This window comes from Oncorhynchus nerka, linkage group LG6, assembly GCF_034236695.1.
Source record: "Oncorhynchus nerka isolate Pitt River linkage group LG6, Oner_Uvic_2.0, whole genome shotgun sequence".
In the NCBI taxonomy this organism is placed as follows: domain Eukaryota; kingdom Metazoa; phylum Chordata; class Actinopteri; order Salmoniformes; family Salmonidae; genus Oncorhynchus; species Oncorhynchus nerka.
This window is the reverse complement of record NC_088401.1, coordinates 73,763,612-73,784,496: the sequence shown is the minus strand read 5'-3', so window position 1 is coordinate 73,784,496 and position 20,885 is coordinate 73,763,612. Positions and strand designations below refer to the sequence as shown.

Below are 20,885 nucleotides of genomic sequence, written 5' to 3'. Positions count from 1 at the left end.
GGTGTAATGTTGTGTCCACTCTGTGTATATGGGGTGTAATGTTGTGTCCACTCTGTGTATATGGGGTGTAATGTTGTGTCCACTCTGTGTATATGGGGTGTAATGTTGTGTCCACTCTGTGTATATGGGGTGTAATGTTGTGTCCACTCTGTGTATATGGGGTGTAATGTTGTGTCCACTCTGTGTATATGGGGTGTAATGTTGTGTCCACTCTGTGTATATGGGGTGTAATGTTGTGTCCACTCTGTGTATATGGGGTGTAATGTTGTGTCCACTCTGTGTATATGGGGTGTAATGTTGTGTCCACTCTGTGTATATGGGGTATAATGTTGTGTCCACTCTGTGTATATGGGGTATAATGTTTGAAATTAAGTAACAAACATATTCACATAGTTTATTCCTTTATTCTGTTACAAAAAGCATGATGACTTTCTTCAGAGACACTTTGGTTAGAAAACGTTTATTTCTCAAAAGTTTATTTCCATCTTTTTTTAGATTCATGAATGATCTCCATGTATTTTATAAATGTTTTATTCAGCAACATCTTTCACTAGTGATGTATAGAAAAACAACTGTACTGTGAGGTTTTCAGGTGAACAAACTAAATAATCACTTTATATCCTGGTATTAAAATACTTTGAAAAAAAGAACAAATTAAGAAGAAAAGTCAAATGATGTTCGGTCTTGAAAACACCAAATGAACATCCCTTTTATTCAAATGTTAAATCCAAATAATATTGACAACCAATTAAAAGTCAAACTTAAAACATTATTGTCTACCCACTATTCAACATCTGTTTTTCCTACACCTTTTCAATGTTTTTTGCAGCTCTCAAACTCTCCATACGATACAAACATTGAATGTCTTTTTAAAAATCTGTTAGGGCTTATAAAACCTCTCCTTCTATGAGACAAACCATCCGCCAAGGACTCGCGTTGTGCTGCGCCTTCGTCAATACAACACCAAAGAAATAGAGGAGAAGAAGAACAGAAGCATCAGTCAGGTACGGAGAGGCTGATTGGGTCAGAGAAGGAAAGAACAAGTTTCACTGCAGGAGAATCAACCCTTTTATATACATAGTGGATGGAGAGATGAGATACAGTATATTTGATGTAAGGAGTCTATCTCTGCCCAGTATCTGTCTTCACTGTCAAACATGTTCAAGAGTTTAAGATTGTTCCACGTTTAGCACTGGATCCAACACCCTGGTTGTGGCAGAAAAACAGTCTGACACAGTTAGTCAGTGTTGAACGCTCTCTTTATGGCAGAGACCCACACAAACAGAGCAGAGCTGGAGACTTTAGCTAGTAAATGTTCCCTTTGTAGCTGTAGGCAGGCTGTCTCTGACTCTGATTCCAGTATCCTAACGAGGCTTCTCTCTGCTGACAGCCCTATAGGCTACAGCAACACGTACAATGACCTACACATCAAACCATACTGAACAACCTCCGTCATAAAATATCAAACTACTGAGAGAGAGAGAGAGAGAGACAAGATGGGTTGCTGTGGTGGTAGCCACCGTTTCCATGGTTTCCATTAACGATTGCCAACAGCTGATTGACTGTGAACGTGTAAATCAACAGGGGTTTGTGTGTAAGTCACGCCCCCTTCCTCTGTCAGCTAGGCCGTGTTCCAAAATGGCTACTCTCTCTCTATAAAATAATGTAGCAGAGCCACTGAAGAAATCAATGGTGTTAATCTGTGGTACTTCGTCAAGTTCTGACCATGTCTGTCAATACTTCCTCTCTTCCAGCCACAGCAATCATTCTGGGGAGTTTGATAAAGTAACAGTGTATGTGTGTGTGTGTTTAGTGGCATGGTGTGTTCAGTGGTATGGTGGGTTCAGTGGTATGGTGGGTTCAGTACTATGGTGTGTTCAGTGGTATGGTATGTTCAGTGGTATGGTGGGTTCAGTGGTATGGTGAGTTCAGTGGTATGGTATGTTCAGTGGTATGGTGGGTTCAGTGGTATGGTGAGTTCAGTACTATGGTGTGTTCAGTGGTATGGTATGTTCAGTGGTATGGTGGGTTCAGTGGTATGGTGAGTTCAGTGGTATGGTGGGTTCAGTGGTATGGTGTGTTCAGTGGTATGGTATGTTCAGTGGTATGGTGGATTCAGTGGTATGGTGAGTTCAGTGGTATGGTGGGTTCAGTGGTATGGTGGGTTCAGTACTATGGTGTGTTCAGTGGGATGGTATGTTCAGTGGTATGGTGGGTTCAGTGGTATGGTGGGTTCAGTACTATGGTGTGTTCAGTGGGATGGTATGTTCAGTGGTATGGTGGGTTCAGTGGCATGGTGGGTTCAGTGGCATGGTGTGTTCTGTGGCATGGTGTGTTTAGTGGTATGGTGGGTTCAGTGGTATGGTGGGTTCAGTGGTATGGTGGGTTCAGTGGTATTGTGGGTTCAGTGGTATGGTGGGTTCAGCCGTATGGTGGGTTCAGTGGTATGGTGGGTTCAGTGGTATTGTGGGTTCAGTGGTATGGTGGGTTCAGTGGTATTGTGGGTTCAGTGGTATGGTGGGTTCAGCCGTATGGTGGGTTCAGTGGTATGGTGGGTTCAGCCGTATGGTGGGTTCAGTGGTATTGTGGGTTCAGTGGTATGGTGGGTTCAGTGGTATTGTGGGTTCAGTTGTATGGTGGGTTCAGTGGTATGGTGGGTTCAGCCGTATGGTGGGTTCAGTGGTATGGTGGGTTCAGCCGTATGGTGGGTTCAGTGGTATGGTGGGTTCAGCCGTATGGTGGGTTCAGTGGTATTGTGGGTTCAGTGGTATGGTGGGTTCAGTGGTATTGTGGGTTCAGTGGTATGGTGGGTTCAGTGGTATGGTGGGTTCAGCCGTATGGTGGGTTCAGTGGTATGGTGGGTTCAGCCGTATGGTGGGTTCAGTGGTATTGTGGGTTCAGTGGTATTGTGGGTTCAGTGGTATTGTGGGTTCAGTGGTATGGTGGGTTCAGCCGTATGGTGGGTTCAGTGGTATGGTGGGTTCAGCCGTCTGGTGGGTTCAGTGGTATTGTGGGTTCAGTGGTATTGTTGGTTCAGTGGTATTGTGGGTTCAGTGGTATGGTGGGTTCAGCCGTATGGTGGGTTCAGTGGTATGGTGGGTTCAGCCGTATGGTGGGTTCAGTGGTATTGTGGGTTCAGTGGTATGGTAGTATCTCTGTAGGAATGACTGTCAGCAGATGGTTCAGGGAGGCAAGGAATGACTGAGCTCTGTGCATGATTATTTACGTCTGTATTATAATACTGCATTGGTGCTTGAATTGCTTGTGTTCCAGTTCATGATGCCTTTCCAACATAGCGTGTGTAACTGTGTCCAAAAACACACACGAGAGAAACCAAAGACACACAAATATCAAATCATCTTAATAGTCAATCAGCATTATTATCATTATTGTGTTTTAACTGTGCAAAGACAAAAACAAATCCTATTTTGTGATCCGTCTGCACTAAGTAAATGGTCAGAGAGAGTAGGTAGCGAACTGAGATATTACAGACAAACAGACAGACTAACAGTAGTCAATAGAACGGCCACAGCTCAGTGTAGGGCAGAGAAGGTCAGGGTAGGGCAGAGAAGGTCAAGGTAGGGCAGAGAAGGTCAGGGTAGGGCAGAGAAGGTCGGGGTAGGGCACCGAAGGTCACCCCAGGGCAGAGAAGGTCAGGGTAGGGCAGAGAAGGTCAGGGTAGGGCAGAGAAGGTCGTCCCAGGGCAGAGAAGGACAGGGTAGGGCAGAGAAGGTCAGGGTAGGGCAGAGAAGGTCAGGGTGGGGCACCGAAAGTCGTCCCAGGGCAGAGAAGGTCAGGGTGGGGGAGAAAAGATCAGGGCATGGCAGAGAAGGTTAGGGTATGGCAGAGAAAGTCAGGGTAGGGCAGAGAAGGTCGGTCCAGGGCAGAGAAGGTCAGGGTGGGGGAGAGAAGGTCAGGGCATGGCAGAGAAGGTTAGGGTATGGCAGAGAAAGTCAGGGTAGGGCAGAGAATGTCGGTCCAGGGCAGAGAAGGTCAGGGTAGGGAAGAGAAGGTCAGGGTAGGGAAGAGAAGGTCGGGTAGGGCAGAGAAGGTCAGGGTAGGGCAACGAAGGTCAGGGTAGGGGAGAGAAGGTCAGGGTAGGGCAGAGAAGGTCAGGGTAGGGAATAGAAGATCAGGGTAGGGCAGAGAAGGTCAGGGTAGGGCAGAGAAGGGCAGAGACGGTTAGCTCAGGGCAAGGCAGATAAAGTCATCTCAGGGCCGGTCAGCTCAGGGCAGGGTAGGGCAGAGAAAGGCAGGTCAGGGCAGAGTAGGTTAGCTCGGGGCAGGGCAGAGAGAGTCAGCCCAGGGCAGGGCATAGAAGGTTATCTCAAGACAGGGCAGAGAAGGTCATCTCAGGGCAGGGCAGAGAAAGTCAGGGCAGGGCAGAGAAAGTCAGCCCAAGGCAGGGCAGAGAAGGTCATCTCAGTGCAGGTCAGGAGGCATTTACTGGATAGTTCTCTCTTTTTTTACACAGAAATTAACACCTTGTTTCAAAAAATCTGAATAAAAGAAAAAAAAACATCTCGGCCCAACAATGGCTCCTTTTTGTAGCAACATGTTCCTCATCTTCTTTTATTTTCATTTTTATTCTCCATCTACATGTTTCCCCTGTTTGTTTGTAATGAGTGATTTCAGAATGGGGTTTCTGGCAGAAGTATTGAAGTCTGTCTCGGACACACATCACGCAGCCACCACATAAACAAAGTGTCAGAAAGACGGCCATGTTCATAAGGTCAATGTCACCATTAATGTGGTCATCTTTGTAAGGTCTATGAGTCAGTCTCCTGCTCAGCCCCTTGTGCCAGGTCATGTGATTACATGCCAGAGGCGCTGAGCCCCATGCTGGCGTTGTGGCTCATGCAGGGGAGAGTCTGGACTGTTTTGGGGAAGTCGTGAGTTAGGATGCGTCCGTTCTCTCCTCCACCTGCTCCACCTATTCCTCCTCCTCCCCCATTCCCGTTCCCGTTCCCACTCATTCTGGTCATGGAGGAGCAGTGCATGGCGTCGTTGATGTTCTGCTACAGATAACAGAGAGAGAGAGAGAAGAGGGGAACAGAGTTGGACACCAAGACAACATGACAGTCACAGACATGCATACATCCTGTCTATGGGCTCCCAGTAATACTGGTCATCTAATCAGAGGTTAGCTCTACCATGTAAATAGTGTACGTATCTCCTGGGGATTTAGACTCTAACAAAGACAAGAGGATAGGCTGGTGTAATATAACAATAATATAATAAAATATTACAATATCATAGTATTATAATACAGTAGAATAATATTGTATTATATCGTGTGTCTTGTAATTCGCAGACGTTTCAACTTTATTGAATCAACAGCCCTCCATTTGATCCCCTTGTATTTGATTTGTCTACAGGAATACTGGGATATATTAACAACATTAGTTATGTGAATGAATGTGTAACTGGATACAGGCATATATGAATAGGATAGAAACAATTATGTCTCTATTATGAAGGTAAGTGGTTGGCAGAAAATGGATACGTTCCAAATGGCATCCTATTCTCTATAGTGTGCACCCTATGGGCTCTGGTCAAAAGTAGAACACTATGTAGAGTATAGGGTGCCATTTGAGACTCAGAGTGTTATCTTTTATGGTCTTCATATAGCTACTGACTGTTACTGACTGTTATAGCCGACACGCATCACACTCCCAATTTGGGAGGAAGGAGGAGAAGGCAGCTAAACCCTTTCTCTCTTTGGCCTTATTGCTCTGAGCTACAGTCTAATACAACACAAGCCAATGGGGCTGAAAGTGGAGCTAATGGTGTGTGTGTGTGTGTGTGTTTGTGTAATGCCTGTGTGTGTGTGTGTGTGTGTGCGTGTGTGTGTGTGTGTTTGTGTAATGCCTGTGTGTGTGTGTGTGTGTGTGTTTGTGTAATGCCTGTGTGTGTGTGTTTGTGTAATGCCTGTGTGTGTGTGTGTGTGTGTGTGTGTGTGTGTGTGTGTGTGTGTGGGTGTGTGTGTTTATGTAATGCCTGTGTGTGTGTGTGTGTGTGTGTGTCACACTAGCACCTCACTGTCCTCTGATTTAATTCCAGTGAAACCTGAGCATGTGGGAAGAATTAGGCTGCAATACTATAATTGGTTGGTTCTCGAAAGCAGTGTGTGTGTGTGTGTGTGTGGGCTTCTAGAGCTGCTTCCAGGTTGTAATTATATAACTAGTGTCAGTCAACCTATTGTTCATTACCACATGTCAGCCTTTAGTTGTAAGCCTGGGTTATCTGTCCAAACAGCTGATTTGACAGAGAGGCACATCATAGAATCTATCATCTCTGTTCATCATCTCTGTTACAGCAGTTTAGCCTCATAGTGGGTGGCAACATATATAGGATGCTACTACAATGGACCTGCACTACAACATATAGAGTCAGCAGAGGAGGGAGGTAAAGGGAGAAAGATTGGGGACAGAGACAGGTAGAGAGAAAGATTGGGGACAGAGACAGGTAGAGAGAAAGATTGGGGACAGAGACAGGTAGAGAGAAAGATTGGGGACAGAGACAGGTAGAGAGAAAGATTGTGGGGACAGAGACAGGTAGAGAAAGAGACAGACAGAGGTTAAAGGGTAACAAGGTACAGAGGTAGAGACGTTGTGTTGCGGTTGAGAAGCAGTGAGGTGCTACAGGTGGGTCTACTGTGATCACACGGTTAGATGGCTGGAGGGAGGGAGGGGTGAGGAAGAGGAGGAGGAAGAAGAGGCAGATGATATCAACATCATCATCATCAATCATCATCGTCATGGTATCACAGTTTCCTACCCCATGTCCTCTGTTCTCTCTCTCTCTCCTATATCTTAACAGTGTTGTTGGAGTACAGGCCGTAGCTCTGCAGCTCTGTGTAAGGAGCGGTAGCGCCCCCTGTGTCTAAGGCTGAGCACTGAAAGGTCTGAGCGGCGGATGCAGCGGCGGCTCGCGCGGTGGACACCTTCATTCTCTGAGACTCGGTTCGCGACTTGTAGCAGAACTCCACCAACGCCACCAGCATGGCCAGGCCCAGCCCTCCAATCAGAATGTAGAACACTCCGGCCACGTTGCTCAGGCTCAACGCACTCGTCTTATCCTGGTGGGGGGATGCGGTGAGGAGGAGTGAGGGGAGGGGACATACATACATTACATACACACTGACACCATAGATACAAACACCTTATATACAAACACCATAGTAGAAATTATGGACAAACACAGAAACACATACTAAAGCCACTTTGCATACAAAAAACCCCCCCACAAAAGCAGCATGCACATAGAGATAATCCAATACACACACACTCACACACTCACACACACACACACACACACACACACACACACACACACACACACACACACACACACAGAGAAATACACGTGTCAGGACTCCCAGAAAACACATTACAGTTATGACCTGCTTAATTAACTAGCCCAAACAAAATACAGGTAGACAACATAATACTCACTAAACAACACATGCAACTTCATACTACTGATATTACACACTGGTTTCATTAAGAAGCTATTTAAAATACTTAAACTAACTATTGTTTGAAACTAACTTGACATAGTAACTAGCCCACACACTCTGCACTCAGACACACACATAGTACTTGAATAACTTGTCTAACTTCATATACATTTCCTTTCTTCATTTCTGAGGGGGGTTTAGATCAAGTGTGTTTTTCAATACAATAAAACTTGAGTCAAATCCTCATTAGATCCATGCATTCATGCAGCATTAATTTAACAGGCAGAGAATCTAAATTCACTTTAACCAACATATTGCGGGATGGCCCATTATCCTGTTGATCTACAGTATAGAGTGGGGCAAAAAAGTATTTAGTCAGCCACCAATTGTGCAAGTGCTCCCACTTAGAAAGATGAGAGAGGCCTGTAATGTTAATCCTAGGTACACACTTCAACTATGACAGACAAAATGGGAAATAAAATCCAGAAAATCACATTGTAGGATTTTTAATGAATTTATTTGCAAATTATGGTGGAAAATAAGTATTTGGTCACCTACAAACAAGCAAGATTTCTGGCTCTCACAGACCTGTAACTTCTTCTTTAAGAGGCTCCTCTGTCCTCCACTAGTTACCTGTATTAATGGCACCTGTTTGAACTTGTTAAAAGACAGTATAAAAGACACCTGTCCACAACCTCAAACAGTCACACTCCAAACTCCACTATGGCCAAGACCAAAGAGCTGTCAAAGGACACCAGAAACAAAATTGTAGACTTGCACCAGGCTGGGAAGACTGAATCTGCAATAGGTAAGCAGCTTGGTTTGAAGAAATCAACTGTGGGAGCAATTATTAGGAAATGGAAGACATACAAGACCACTGATAATCTCCCTCGATCTGGGGCTCCACGCAAGATCTCACCCCGTGGGGTCAAAATGATCACAAGAGCGGTGAGCAAAAATCCCAGAACCACACGAGGGGACCTAGTGAATGAGCTGCAGAGAGCTGGGACCAAAGTAACAAAGCCTACCATCAGTAACACACTACGCCGCCAGGGACTCAAATCCTGCAGTGCCAGACGTGTCCCCCTGCTTAAGCCAGTACATGTCCAGGCCCGTCTGAAGTTTGCTAGAGAGCATTTGGAGGATCCAGAAGAAGATTGGAGAATGTCATATGGTCAGATGAATCCAAAATATACATTTTTGGTAAAAACTCAACTCGTCGTGTTTGGAGGGCAAAGAATGCTGAGTTGCATCCAAAGAACACCATGCCTACCGTGAAGCATGGGGGTGGAAACATCATGCTTTGGGGCTGTTTTTCTGCAAAGGGAACAGGACGACTGATCCGTTTAAAGGAAAGAATGATTGGGGCCATGTATCGTGAGATGTTGAGTGAAAACCTCCTTCCATCAGCAAGGGCATTGAAGATGAAACGTGGCTGTGTCTTTCAGCATGACAATGATCCCAAACACACCGCCCGGGCAACGAAGGAGTGGCTTCGTAAGAAGCATTTCAAGGTCCTGGAGTGGCCTAGCCAGTCTCCAGATCTCAACCCCATAGAAAATCTTTGGAGGGAGTTGAAAGTCTGTGTTGCCCAGCAACAGCCCCAAAACATCACTGCTCTAGAGGAGATCTACATGGAGGAATGGGCCAAAATACCAGCAACAGTGTATGAAAACCTTGTGAAGACTTACAGAAAACGTTTGACCTCTGTCATTGCCAACAAAGGGTATATAACAAAGTATTGAGATAAACTTTTGTTATTGATCAAATACTTATTTTCCACCATAATTTGCTAATAAATTCATTAAAAATCCTACAATGTGATTTTCTGGATTTTCTTTCTCATTTTGTCTGTCATAGTTGAAGTGTACCTATGATGAAAATTACAGGCCTCTCTCGTCTTTTTAAGTGGGAGAACTTGCACAATTGGTGGCTGACTAAATACTTCTTTGCCCCACTGTATATCCATCCAGAACATTAAAGTATATTTATTCTCTATTTCTAACAGATAAACTCTGGTTATCATTCTGGGGTTGTGGGTTGAGGAGGTTTGAGGCCGTTGCTTCATTCTCAGCGGTGAGAAACCATGCAGGATTAAGACAATCGGATTATTATCAAACTCCCTGATTTAGGGTTTAGGGTTATGTTGGGTATATGGGGTTGCTAGCCTCGCAAGCTTAATCAATTATGTATGCTTGCAGGAACAGGCAGGCTCGCGAGGCTAAGGGGTTGCAAGTCTGAATAGTATCTGTAGCTTTCATATGTTTTTTGGGGGTGGGGTGTACCTCTCACACCGGAGAGGATAGAGCCAGACCAGGCAGGCTGGTGTGGAGAGGACGTTTTGGGGTGTTTCAGGGCCGGGTCATGTTAGGAGACAGGGGTCAGGGGTTAAAAGTGGTCTGAGCCTTTCACAGGGTTCGTCAGGTCAAATCAAAATCACACACTCTCTCTCTCTCTCTCTCTCTCTCTCTCTCTCTCTCTCCACACCAAGTGCACTGTATAAAGAATTAGGTTGCCATTTCAAACAAAACTCAGTCCCATCGTGGTTTTTGTAGATTCTAGGTCCTTGGGGCTCTGTTCTTTGTTTTCTTCTCTGCCTGTCTGCTTTCAGAGACCACTCTGACAACAGCTATGTGATATTACTCTGTATGTTTCTATTCCCTTGGGTTTATATTGGCAAAATCAGCAGAGTGCACTTTACAATGATGTACTTCAGCATGATGTAGCACTGCCTCTCTTACATGAGGGATGCCTGTGATTTCCCTCCTGTATTACCATGGCTATATCAGCATGATCACCATCATACCTTAGCTTTACATCACTGCAAAACAACCTCACAGATGAGTCGAGGGAAATAAACAGTGAATTTTACGCTCTCTTCAAAGAACACACATGCCTAATTGTATTGCTTAGAGGTACTGCGTACAGTGGCTTGCGTAAGTATTCACCCCCCTTGGCATTTTTCCTATTTTGTTGCCTTACAACCTTGACTTAAAATAGATTTTTGGGGGGTTTGTATCATTTGATTTACACAACATGCCTAACACTTTGAAGATGCAAAATCTTTTTTTTATTGTGAAACAAACAAGAAATAAGACAAGAAAAACGGAAAACTTGAGTGTGCATAACTCTTCACCCCCCCCAAAGTCAATACATTGTGGAGTCACCTTTTGCAGCAATTACAGCTGCAAGTCTCTTGGGATATGTCTCTATAAGCTTGGCACATCTAGCCACTGGGATTTTTGCCCATTCTTCAAGGCAAAACTGCTCCAGCTCCTTCAAGTTGGATGGGTTCCGCTGGTGTACAGCAATCTTTAAGTCATACCACAGATTCTCAATTGGATTGAGGTCTGGGCTTTGACTAGACCATTCCAAGACATTTAAATTTTTCCCCTTAAACCACTCGAGTGTCGCTTTAGCAGTATGCTTAGGGTTATTTTCCTGCTGGAAGGTGAACCTCTGTCCCGGTCTCAAATCTCCGGAAGACTGAAACAGGTTTGCCTCAAGAATTTCCCTTTATTTAGTGCCATCCATCATTCCTTCAATTCTGACCAGTTTCCCAGTCCCTGCTGATGAAAAACATCCCCACAGAATTATTCTGCCACCACCATGCTTTACTGTGGGGATGGTGTTCTCGGGGTGATGAGAGTTGTTGGGTTTGCGTCAGACGTAGCATATGGCCAAAAACCTCGATTTTAGTCTCATCTGACCAGAGTACCTTCTTCCATATGTTTGGGGAGTATCCCAAATTCCTTTTGGCGAACACCAAACATGTTTGCTTATTTTTTTCTGGCCACTCTTCTGTAAAGCCCAGCTCGGTGGAGTGTATGACTTAAAGTGGTCCTATGGACAGATACTCCAATCTCCGCTGTGGGGCTTTGCAGCTACTTCAGGGTTATCTTTGGTCTCTTTGTTGCCTTCTGATTAATGCCCTCCTTGCCTGGTCCAGGAGTTTTTGTGAGCAGCCCTCTCTTGGCAGGGTTGTTGTGGTACAATATTTGCTAAACATTTTTATAATGGATTTAATGGTGCTCTGTAGGATTTGGATATTTTTTTTATAACCTAACCCTGATCTGATTCTCCACAACTTTGTCCCTGACCTGTTTGGAGAGCTCCTTGGTCTTTATAGTGCCGCTTGCTTGGTGGTGTCCCTTGCTTAGTGGCGTTGCAGACTCTGGGGCCTTTCAGAACAGGTGTATATATACTGAGATCATGTGACAGATCATGTGACACTTAGATTGCACACAGGTGGACTTTATTTGACTAATTATGTGACCAGATCTTAGTTAGGGAATTCATAGCAAAGGGGGTGAATACATATACACGTACCACTTGTTCTTTTTTTAATAAAAAAAAAAAAAAATTCACTTCGCCAATTTGGACTATTTTGTGTATGTCCATTTCAATTACAGGTTGTAATGCAACAAAATAGGACAAACGCCAAGGGGGGTGAATCATTTTGCAAGGCACTGTATGTGGCTGATGTTCTGCAACAAGGAGCAGGCAGCATATGTTATTGGGTATAACACCATATGACCTCTAGCATGTTTACAATGTTATTTGATTTAACGACCGTAAACCCCACTGTTTCACCTCAACCATCAAGGTTAGTAGTTAATTCACTCATTGGCCTCATTATGGAGAGAACATCAGTGTGGGGAGAGAGAGAGAGAACAGTGATTGGCTCCCAGAGAGAGAAAGAGAGAGAGAGAAATGGATTTCGAGTCCACCAATCTCAGTCACTATACTAATGAGAACCAGTGGCATGTCTAAGTAGTAAACTGAGAGCGATAGTTTGAGATATCAGGGCTGGTCTGGGAACAGACTTTACAGGGCTTCTGTAGTTTCAGACTGGTCTTGGATCAGGGGATTTGAGGAGGATGTGAGGAGTGTTTGGGGTATAAGGACTGGTCTAGGATCAGGGGTTTTGAGGAGGATGTGAGGAGTGTTTGTTGTATAAGGACGGTCTAGGATCAGGGGTTTTGACAAGGATGTGAGGAGTGTTTAGGGTTTAAGGACTGGTCTAGGATCAGGGGTTTTGACAAGGATGTGAGGAGTGTTTGGTGTATAAGGACTGGTCTAGGATCAGGGGTTTTATGCGGGTGTGTTTGGGGGTATAAGGACTGAGTTATAGTGTGTGACTGACCTTGCGTCCGGAGTCGTTGCTGCCACACTCTCCTTTATCGTACCACCATTTGTTCTTTAGTTTGTCTAAGACGGCCTGCTCATTGAGCTTCAACACGGCTAGGTTTACCGGGATCCTGCATGTACACCACACCCAGGACAGGGCAGGGCCATAACATAAATAACATAGCATAACATATGTTATCTTATGTCAGTCATTCAGAACATGTCCAATCATATACCACATCTACGCATCAAGGTTTACTGCAATTTAGCTGTGTCACTGGTTAGAAGTTGGAAACCTCACACACACGTTCACTCACAGGCAAATACATAAAGTAAACAGGAACATCATCAGGAACACACATGTACATCAGAGTCAAAGTGATATGTGTTAATACTCCATCTCTCCCTACTGTACTGTACGGTAGTAGATGTGTATTACTGTATCACTTTGGGTAACCGGCACACCAGCTGTGAACCCTCTGTTACGGAACACAACACGTCAGAAAATATTCTGATTCTGGAGTCTATTCCCCTTTAAAAACTGTAGGAGCATCTTGGTAGTAGGAGGTACTTGGGGACAGAGATACAAAAAAAAACAATTCTGTTCTTTGTGTGTGTGTGTGTGTGTGTGTGTGTGTGTGTGTGTGAAGTCTTCAGTGTATCAGCTTGACAGGGATCCTACGCATGAATGCATGCTATCCTTACTTATTCATGAGAACAGGGCAAAATACAAACTGTGCCAATTCCAGACACCCTCCTCCCAGAAGGACAAGAGTAGGTTATCTTGGCTAGAGAGAGAGCATGATGTCACTCTGTAGTTTTAAGTTGGCCCCTACACACAGAGTTGAAGCACTTGTTACCCTTTATGTTGAAGTCTGGGCCATAGACCTATCCATGGCTAGGAAGAGATAAAATATCATGTGTCTCTCGTGTTTTAATCCCTCCCCCACCCTTCACCCACCATACAGAGTTGTCAGGAAGTGTTGCCATCCAGAGTGTCTGAGCAGCTTTGTGATTGGCCGGTTACCCCCCTGGTGGATCAGCGTGGTTGGTTGAAACAGGGTTCTGACCTTGGAGTCCCCGCCCCCGCTGCCACACTCGCCCTTGTCGTACCACCATTTGTTTTTCAGTTTGTCCAACAGGCCTTGCTCGTTCAGTTTTAACACGGCCAGGTTAACAGGGTTTCTTTAGAACGATAATAGATACAATCATAACTGGGTCAGTTTTCCTGGGTTAGGAAATAGTACTGTATATTATGGACAGGTATATAAATATGTATTTATAGACTGAGTGATTATGAAAATGTTGGAGCTATATTTTAATAATGATAACTGGGTTAGCATTTGAAAGAGTATATGGACAGGGAGGTAAGTAGTCTGTACACTGGTTATGATTATGAATGTTGAATCGCTAGATTACACCACCTGCTTGGCTAAGCCTATGGCGATATATGGAGTGAATATACTATGGAGCAGAGTTGATCTTGAGTTTGTTTGGACATTCTAAATGCTTGATATACAGTAAATTACTTATATATCTCAATGGACAGAAATGCTTGCTGGCCATACTTGAGTCAGGTTTAACCACATAGAGGACAGGGCTTCTTAGAGGAGGGAGAGAGCAGATATCATGGAGAGATGCTTCAGATTTGGAAGCCTACCTGTCTGTCTGTAGATGCTCATGTCCTTTCAATGTTTCCACTATGAAAATGGAGAACTATCACAGTTCCATTCACTTCATACAAATATGCTTAATTGTTGAGTGTCAAAATTCAATTTAGAGTTTCTCTTACTCCTTCCTTAGCTGATAATTGACTCTAGGATAGAAAGAAGACCACCAACTAGCTCAGCAAACTCAACTACCACATCCATATCTATAGCACATCTCTCTCTCTCTCTCTCTCTCTCTCTCTCTCTCTCTCTCTCTATCTCTCTCTCCCTCTCTCTAGACATGGATGTTTATGTGTTCAAGTACAGTATATAATAATGTTGGTGGGTTAGAGGTCGAGTAGATGAGGCGGCAGAGTGCATGGTGGTGGGTTAGAGGTTAGAGGTCGAGTAGATGAAGCAGCAGAGTGCTTGGTGGTGGGTTAAAGGTTAGAGGTCGAGTAAATGAGGTGGCAGAGTGCTTGGTGGTGGGTTAGAGGTTAGAGGTCGAGTAGATGAAGCAGCAGAGTGCATGGTAGTGTGTTAGAGGTTAGAGGTCGAGTAGATGAAGCAGCAGAGTGTTTGGTGGTGGGTTAGAGGTTAGAGGTCGAGTAGATGAAGCAGCAGAGTGCTTGGTAGTGTGTTAGAGGTTAGAGGTCGAGTAGATGAAGCAGCAGAGTGCTTGGTGGTGGGTTAGAGGTTAGAGGTCGAGTAGATGAAGCAGCAGAGTGCTTGGTGGTGGGTTAAAGGTTAGAGGTCGAGTAAATGAGGTGGCAGAGTGCTTGGTGGTGGGTTAGAGGTTAGAGGTCGAGTAGATGAAGCAGCAGAGTGCTTGGTGGTGGGTTAAAGGTTAGAGGTCGAGTAAATGAGGTGGCAGAGTGCTTGGTGGTGGGTTAGAGGTTAGAGGTCGAGTAGATGAAGCAGCAGAGTGCTTGGTAGTGTGTTAGAGGTTAGAGGTCGAGTAGATGAAGCAGCAGAGTGCTTGGTGGTGGGTTAGAGGTTAGAGGTCGAGTAGATGAAGCAGCAGAGTGCTTGGTAGTGTGTTAGAGGTTAGAGGTCGAGTAGATGAAGCAGCAGAGTGCTTGGTGGTGGGTTAGAGGTTAGAGGTCGAGTAGATGAAGCAGCAGAGTGCTTGGTGGTGGGTTAAAGGTTAGAGGTCGAGTAAATGAGGTGGCAGAGTGCTTGGTGGTGGGTTAGAGGTTAGAGGTCGAGTAGATGAAGCAGCAGAGTGCTTGGTGGTGGGTTAGAGGTTAGAGGTGGAGTAGATGAGGCGGCAGAGGGCTTGGTGGTGGGTTAGAGGTTAGAGGTCGAGTAAATGAGGCGGCAGAGTGCTTGGTGCTGGGTTAGAGGTTAGAGGTCGAGTAGATGAGGTGGCAGAGGGCTTGGTGGTGGTTTAGAGGTCTAGTAGATGAGGTGGCAGAGGGCTTGGTGGTGGTTTAGAGGTCTAGTAGATGAGGTGGCAGAGGGCTTGGTGGTGGTTTAGAGGTCTAGTAGATGAGGTGGCAGAGGGCTTGGTGGTGGTTTAGAGGTCTAGTAGATGAGGTGGCAGAGGGCTTGGTGGTGGTTTAGAGGTCTAGTAGATGAGGTGGCAGAGGGCTTGGTGGTGGTTTAGAGGTCTAGTAGATGAGGTGGCAGAGGGCTTGGTGGTGGGATGCCGATATAAGGCAGGAATGGGGTTAAAACAGGAGTGGATTTTCCCAACAGCCTTCGTAACTTAAGAAGTATGTTACAGTATTTCTAGAATCAAGCCACTTGTCGAACAGCTTTTCGAATCGCTAGATTACACCACCTGCTTGGCTAAGCCTATGGCGATATATGGAGTGAATATACTATGGAGCAGAGTTGATCTTGAGTTTGGACATTCTAAATGCTTAATATAGAGTATATTACTTATATATCTTGTCGAACAGCAAAGGGCTTCAGCTTCATTTTACAAATGTAATTTGTTAATCCATACCATAAAAGATGTAGACTACCAGCAAATATAGATTGTATAATAGTTATTATCTCACACCTAGTGCAGCTGTGTTGGGGAGATAACATACCACTTGAGTTATCAAGGCTGTAGCAGACCCACCCGAGAACAGTACATTGTACAGAACACATCAGGGATGGAGCGAGGCCAGGGTCAAAACACAACAGTAAACATCAGGGATGGAGCGAGGACAGGGTCAAAACACACCAGTAAACATCAGGGATGGAGCGAGGACAAGGTCAAAACACAACAGTAAACATCAGGGATGGAGCGAGGACAGGGTCAAAACACAACAGTAAACATCAGGGATGGAGCGAGGACAGGGTCAAAACACAACAGTAAACATCAGGGATGGAGCGAGGACAGGGTCAAAACACAACAGTAAACATCAGGGATGGAGCGAGGACAAGGTCAAAACACAAGAGTAAACATCAGGGATGGAGCGAGGACAGGGTCAAAACACAACAGTAAACATCAGGGATGGAGCGAGGACAAGGTCAAAACACAACAGTAAACATCAGGGATGGAGCGAGGACAAGGTCAAAACACAACAGTAAACATCAGGGATGGAGCGAGGACAGGGTCAAAACACAACAGTAAACATCAGGGATGGAGCGAGGACAGGGTCAAAACACACCAGTAAACATCAGGGATGGAGCGAGGACAGGGTCAAAACACAACAGTAAACATCAGGGATGGAGCGAGGACAGGGTCAAAACACAACAGTAAACATCAGGGATGGAGCGAGGACAGGGTCAAAACACAACAGTAAACATCAGGGATGGAGCGAGGACAAGGTCAAAACACAACAATTCTTCAGGATAACAACGGTAGAGATCCTGTCAAATGAAGAGCTGTTAATGTAGAAATTCTGAGAGATCAATTCAATCAAACTGGCATCGTATCTCATATTGACTGTACTGAAGTAATAGTGTAGAAGGGTTTCAGACACCGTGAGAATATTCAGTAGACTCCCCTCACAGGTATATGCTTAAAGATTCTGAACGTTCCCTGTGTGAGAACAAAGATACTGTCACCAGGCAACACCTCTAAGGCACATTTGATTGAACAGAGCCCTCAGTAAACAAAAAAGGGGGTCATCACTCATTTCTGAATCGGAAAGAGAAGAAATACACATTTTATAATTGTCATGGCTTCATTTGCCCACATCTTGAGTGGCTGGCCAGAACAATGGCATCTCAATGAAGGAGACCATTCAGTCTGAAAATGTCTCAGACTCCCTTCCAAAACATTATCTGAGTAATTATCTTCTCTGTCAATTTCAGACATCTGTGAATACCGATCCACCGATCACTCAGTGTGTCAGTGTGTGTGTGTGTGTGTGTGTGTGTGTGTGTGTGTGTGTGTGTGTGTGTGTGAGAGAGAGAGAGAGAGAGAGAGAGAGAGAGAGAGAGAGAGAGAGAGAGAGAGAGAGAGAGAGAGAGAGAGAAATTGAAGTGAGAGAAATTGAAGTGAGAGAAAGAAATTCATTGTGAGTAGGGACCTTCACTTCGTGCAGGCAGCCTACTGAGAAAGTCCACTAAATGACTATTCAATGACACTAAATAGGAGACTTATCTCCCCATAGGAGGCTTCTCATTAAAATAAATGCAATCTCCCCATAGGAGGCTTCTCATTAAAATAAATTGAGATGATTAGGGTTGAATTCAAAGATCCACATGACTCCTGCAATATCTTTCTGGAACAGAATACATGTACGACATGGACTGTAGTCATGAAAGGTGAGGTTAGGCGGGTGTTGTCTGCTTTAGCTGTTATAAAATAATCATTCATAATAATACAAATAATGCCCCCCTCCCGCCCCCCAAAAAACAGTTTTTCTAATCTTTTCACAAATAAAGCCTGACAACATCAGTCTGAGAGAGAAGAGAGGAGAAGAGAACAAAGAGAGAAGAGAGGAGAACAAGGGAGAGAGAAGAGATGCGAGAGGAGAAGAGAGGAGGGAGGAGAAGACAGGAGAGGAGAACAGAGAGGAGAAGAGAGAACAGGGGAGAGAGAAGAGATGAGAGAGGAGAAGAGAGGAGGGAGGAGAAGAGAGGAGAACAGAGGAGGGGGTGAAGAGAGGAGAGGAGAACAGAGGAGAGAGAAGTGAGAATAGAGAAGAGAGGAGAGAGGAGAAAAGAGGAGAGAGGAGAAGAGAGGAGAACAGGGGAGAGAGAAGAGATGAGAGAGGACAAGAGAGGAGATAAGAGAACAGAAGAGAGAAGAGAAGAGAACAAAGGAGAGTTGAGGGGAGTAGAGGAGAGGAAAGGAGAATAAGTGTTTCTGAAGGAGGGAGGAAAGAAAGGGGGGATCAGATTTCCACAGACCACTTCTGTAAGCACTCAGAGTGCGGTCAGGCTGACCAAGCCCTGGGGGTAGGATGTCAAGGACTTAGCAAGGCTTTAGCTCGCACAGACAGAGATATTGAGCTCTGCAGTAGTCATAGAGGTTACACAGACAGAGATATTCAGCTCTGCAGTAGTCATAGAGGTTACACAGACAGAGATATTCAGCTCTGCAGTAGTCATAGAGGTTACACAGACAGAGATATTCAGCTCTGCAGTAGTCATAGAGGTTACACAGACAGAGATATTCACCTCTGCAGTAGTCATAGAGGTTAGACAGACAGAGATATTCAGCTCTGCAGTACACAGTTAGAAAAAGTGTTCCAAAAGGTAACCTCTATGTCTACAGTCTCAGAAAACACGGTGCTCTCTAGAACTTAAAATGGTTCTTCGGCAGTAGGAGAACCCTTTTGGGTTCCATGTACTGTAGAACCCTCTGTGAAAAGGATTTTACATGGAACCCAAAATGATTCTACATGGAACAGCAAAGGGTTCTTCAAAGGGCTCTCCTATGGGGACAGCCAAAGAACCATTTGTTTCTAAGATTGTAGTCATAGAGGTCACGTCAAGTTTCCATGGTGAAAATATAGACACCTTTTAACATTAGGTCATACATGCTGCTTCTGACACCGATAAACCAGTGGGTCATGCAGGGTCAAGTGTTTGATGTTTATAGTGGTACTCTATTCCCTACATAGTCCACTACCTTTGACCACAACCCTATGGGCCTTGGTCAAAAGTAGTGCACAATATAGGGAAAAGGGTGCCATTTGGGATGCATCCAGTATCTCCATAAATAAAATAAAAACATGCAAAACAAAGATGCCTAAGCCATTTCCAGCTCTGAGGCAGAGGTGCAGTTGCATGTTAATACCTGAGGGGTGAGCCCTTGGGCGTGGCGATACCGTATCCTTTAGAGTCCAGGTTCCCCCCCACCTTCATGGTGTCACAGGGTTTCCTCTGCTCGATGTACTCGTTCATGGTGGACTCTAACAGGTAGGCATACTTCCCTTTGGACTTCCTGACCCTCATCACTCCCTCGTCTGTGGTCTTCACAAACACTGAGGGGTCGGCCGACTTCATGTACGACCACATCTTCTCAAACACCGCGATCTTAGACCGCTGGGGAGAGAGGAGGGGTTAGGATTGTGTGTGGGGGATGGGGATCTGTGTATGTGTGTGTGTGGTGGGGGGGCATCTGTGTGTGTGTGTGTGTGTGTGTGTCGAGGGGAGGTCTGTGTGTGTGTGTGTGTGTGTGTGTGCGTGCGTGCGTGTGTGTGTGTGTATGGGTCGAGGGGAGGTCTGTGTGTGTGTGTGTGTGTGCGTGCGCGTGTGTCTGTGAACTACATGTACATGCTAGTCAAACAGGTGTATGTCTATGAGTAAACCACAGGTCTCACCCTGAAGAACTCTTTGGTGGAGCCAGCATCCAGAGTTCCGTAGGCGATCTCAGTCTGTTTAGCCAGGTCCTCAGCACTCTCTATGGGGGACACCATCCTCTCCACTGTGAGGAAAGCAGCTAGGTTGGCCGTGTAGGACGAGATGATGATGAGAGTGAAGAACCACCACACGCCACCCACTATCCGCCCTGACAGAGACCTAGAGGGAGAAACAGCCAGAGACAGGTGTTAGAGGCACCTACACCGACACACACAACCCCTAGGATATGTCCAGCTAGACTTGAAGGGGAGAAGGACATAAAGGAGACCTAAAAAAAATAAAACCATCTGCATAACTCTCCATTAGGACCTCATTCACATGCTTATACATTATAACAAACCAAACCAAAGCCTCTGCCTTTCACATGACTCTGACCTATCTAGCATCACATGACACAAACATCCATCCTCCACCCCCGACTCCCTAACAGTACAGCAGGTCTCTGTCTGTGTCTCATCATCAGACACCCTGGTTGTGTCAACATATTCCCTTCACACAGTGGTCCACTATTTAGGGAATAGGGTGCCATTTGGGATGCACACCCTGCCTCTCTCATACCGTACTTCCATCAAGGCTCTGGGAGAGCTGTGTTAAATGTGCTGAGACGAGATAACTCAGCATCACAAAGGAAGTACACCACATTCACCTCACCTTAAGGAAGTTACCAGCGTGTTTCACGGAGCCACACACATTCATTGGTGGTGATTAATAACGAGAGGAGGACGAGGAGGCCACTTAGTCACAGCTGTCATTTTGGTATTTGGTATTTATTAGTATCCCCATGAACCGCTGCAAAATCAGCAGCTACTCTTCCTGGGGTCCACATGTAACATGACATAATACATAGTACAGACTATTATAAGTCAAGGACTGAAATACATACA

At 45.2% G+C, this 20,885-nt stretch overlaps 1 protein-coding gene across 1 annotated transcript in view; it reads right to left on the bottom strand.

Moving 5' to 3' along the window:
- Positions 1-398: 398 nt before the first annotated feature.
- Positions 399-20,885, bottom strand: part of LOC115122397 (glutamate receptor 1-like) — a 141,087-nt gene continuing 120,600 nt past the window's right edge. The window contains exons 10-14 of the mRNA XM_065019862.1: positions 19,962-20,160; positions 19,436-19,683; positions 12,609-12,723; positions 6,947-7,081; positions 399-5,018 (exon numbers count right to left, since the gene is read on the bottom strand). Coding sequence (XP_064875934.1) covers positions 4,815-5,018; positions 6,947-7,081; positions 12,609-12,723; positions 19,436-19,683; positions 19,962-20,160 — 901 coding nt within the window. The 3' untranslated portion in view covers positions 399-4,814. The remainder of the gene's footprint in view (positions 5,019-6,946; positions 7,082-12,608; positions 12,724-19,435; positions 19,684-19,961; positions 20,161-20,885) is intronic.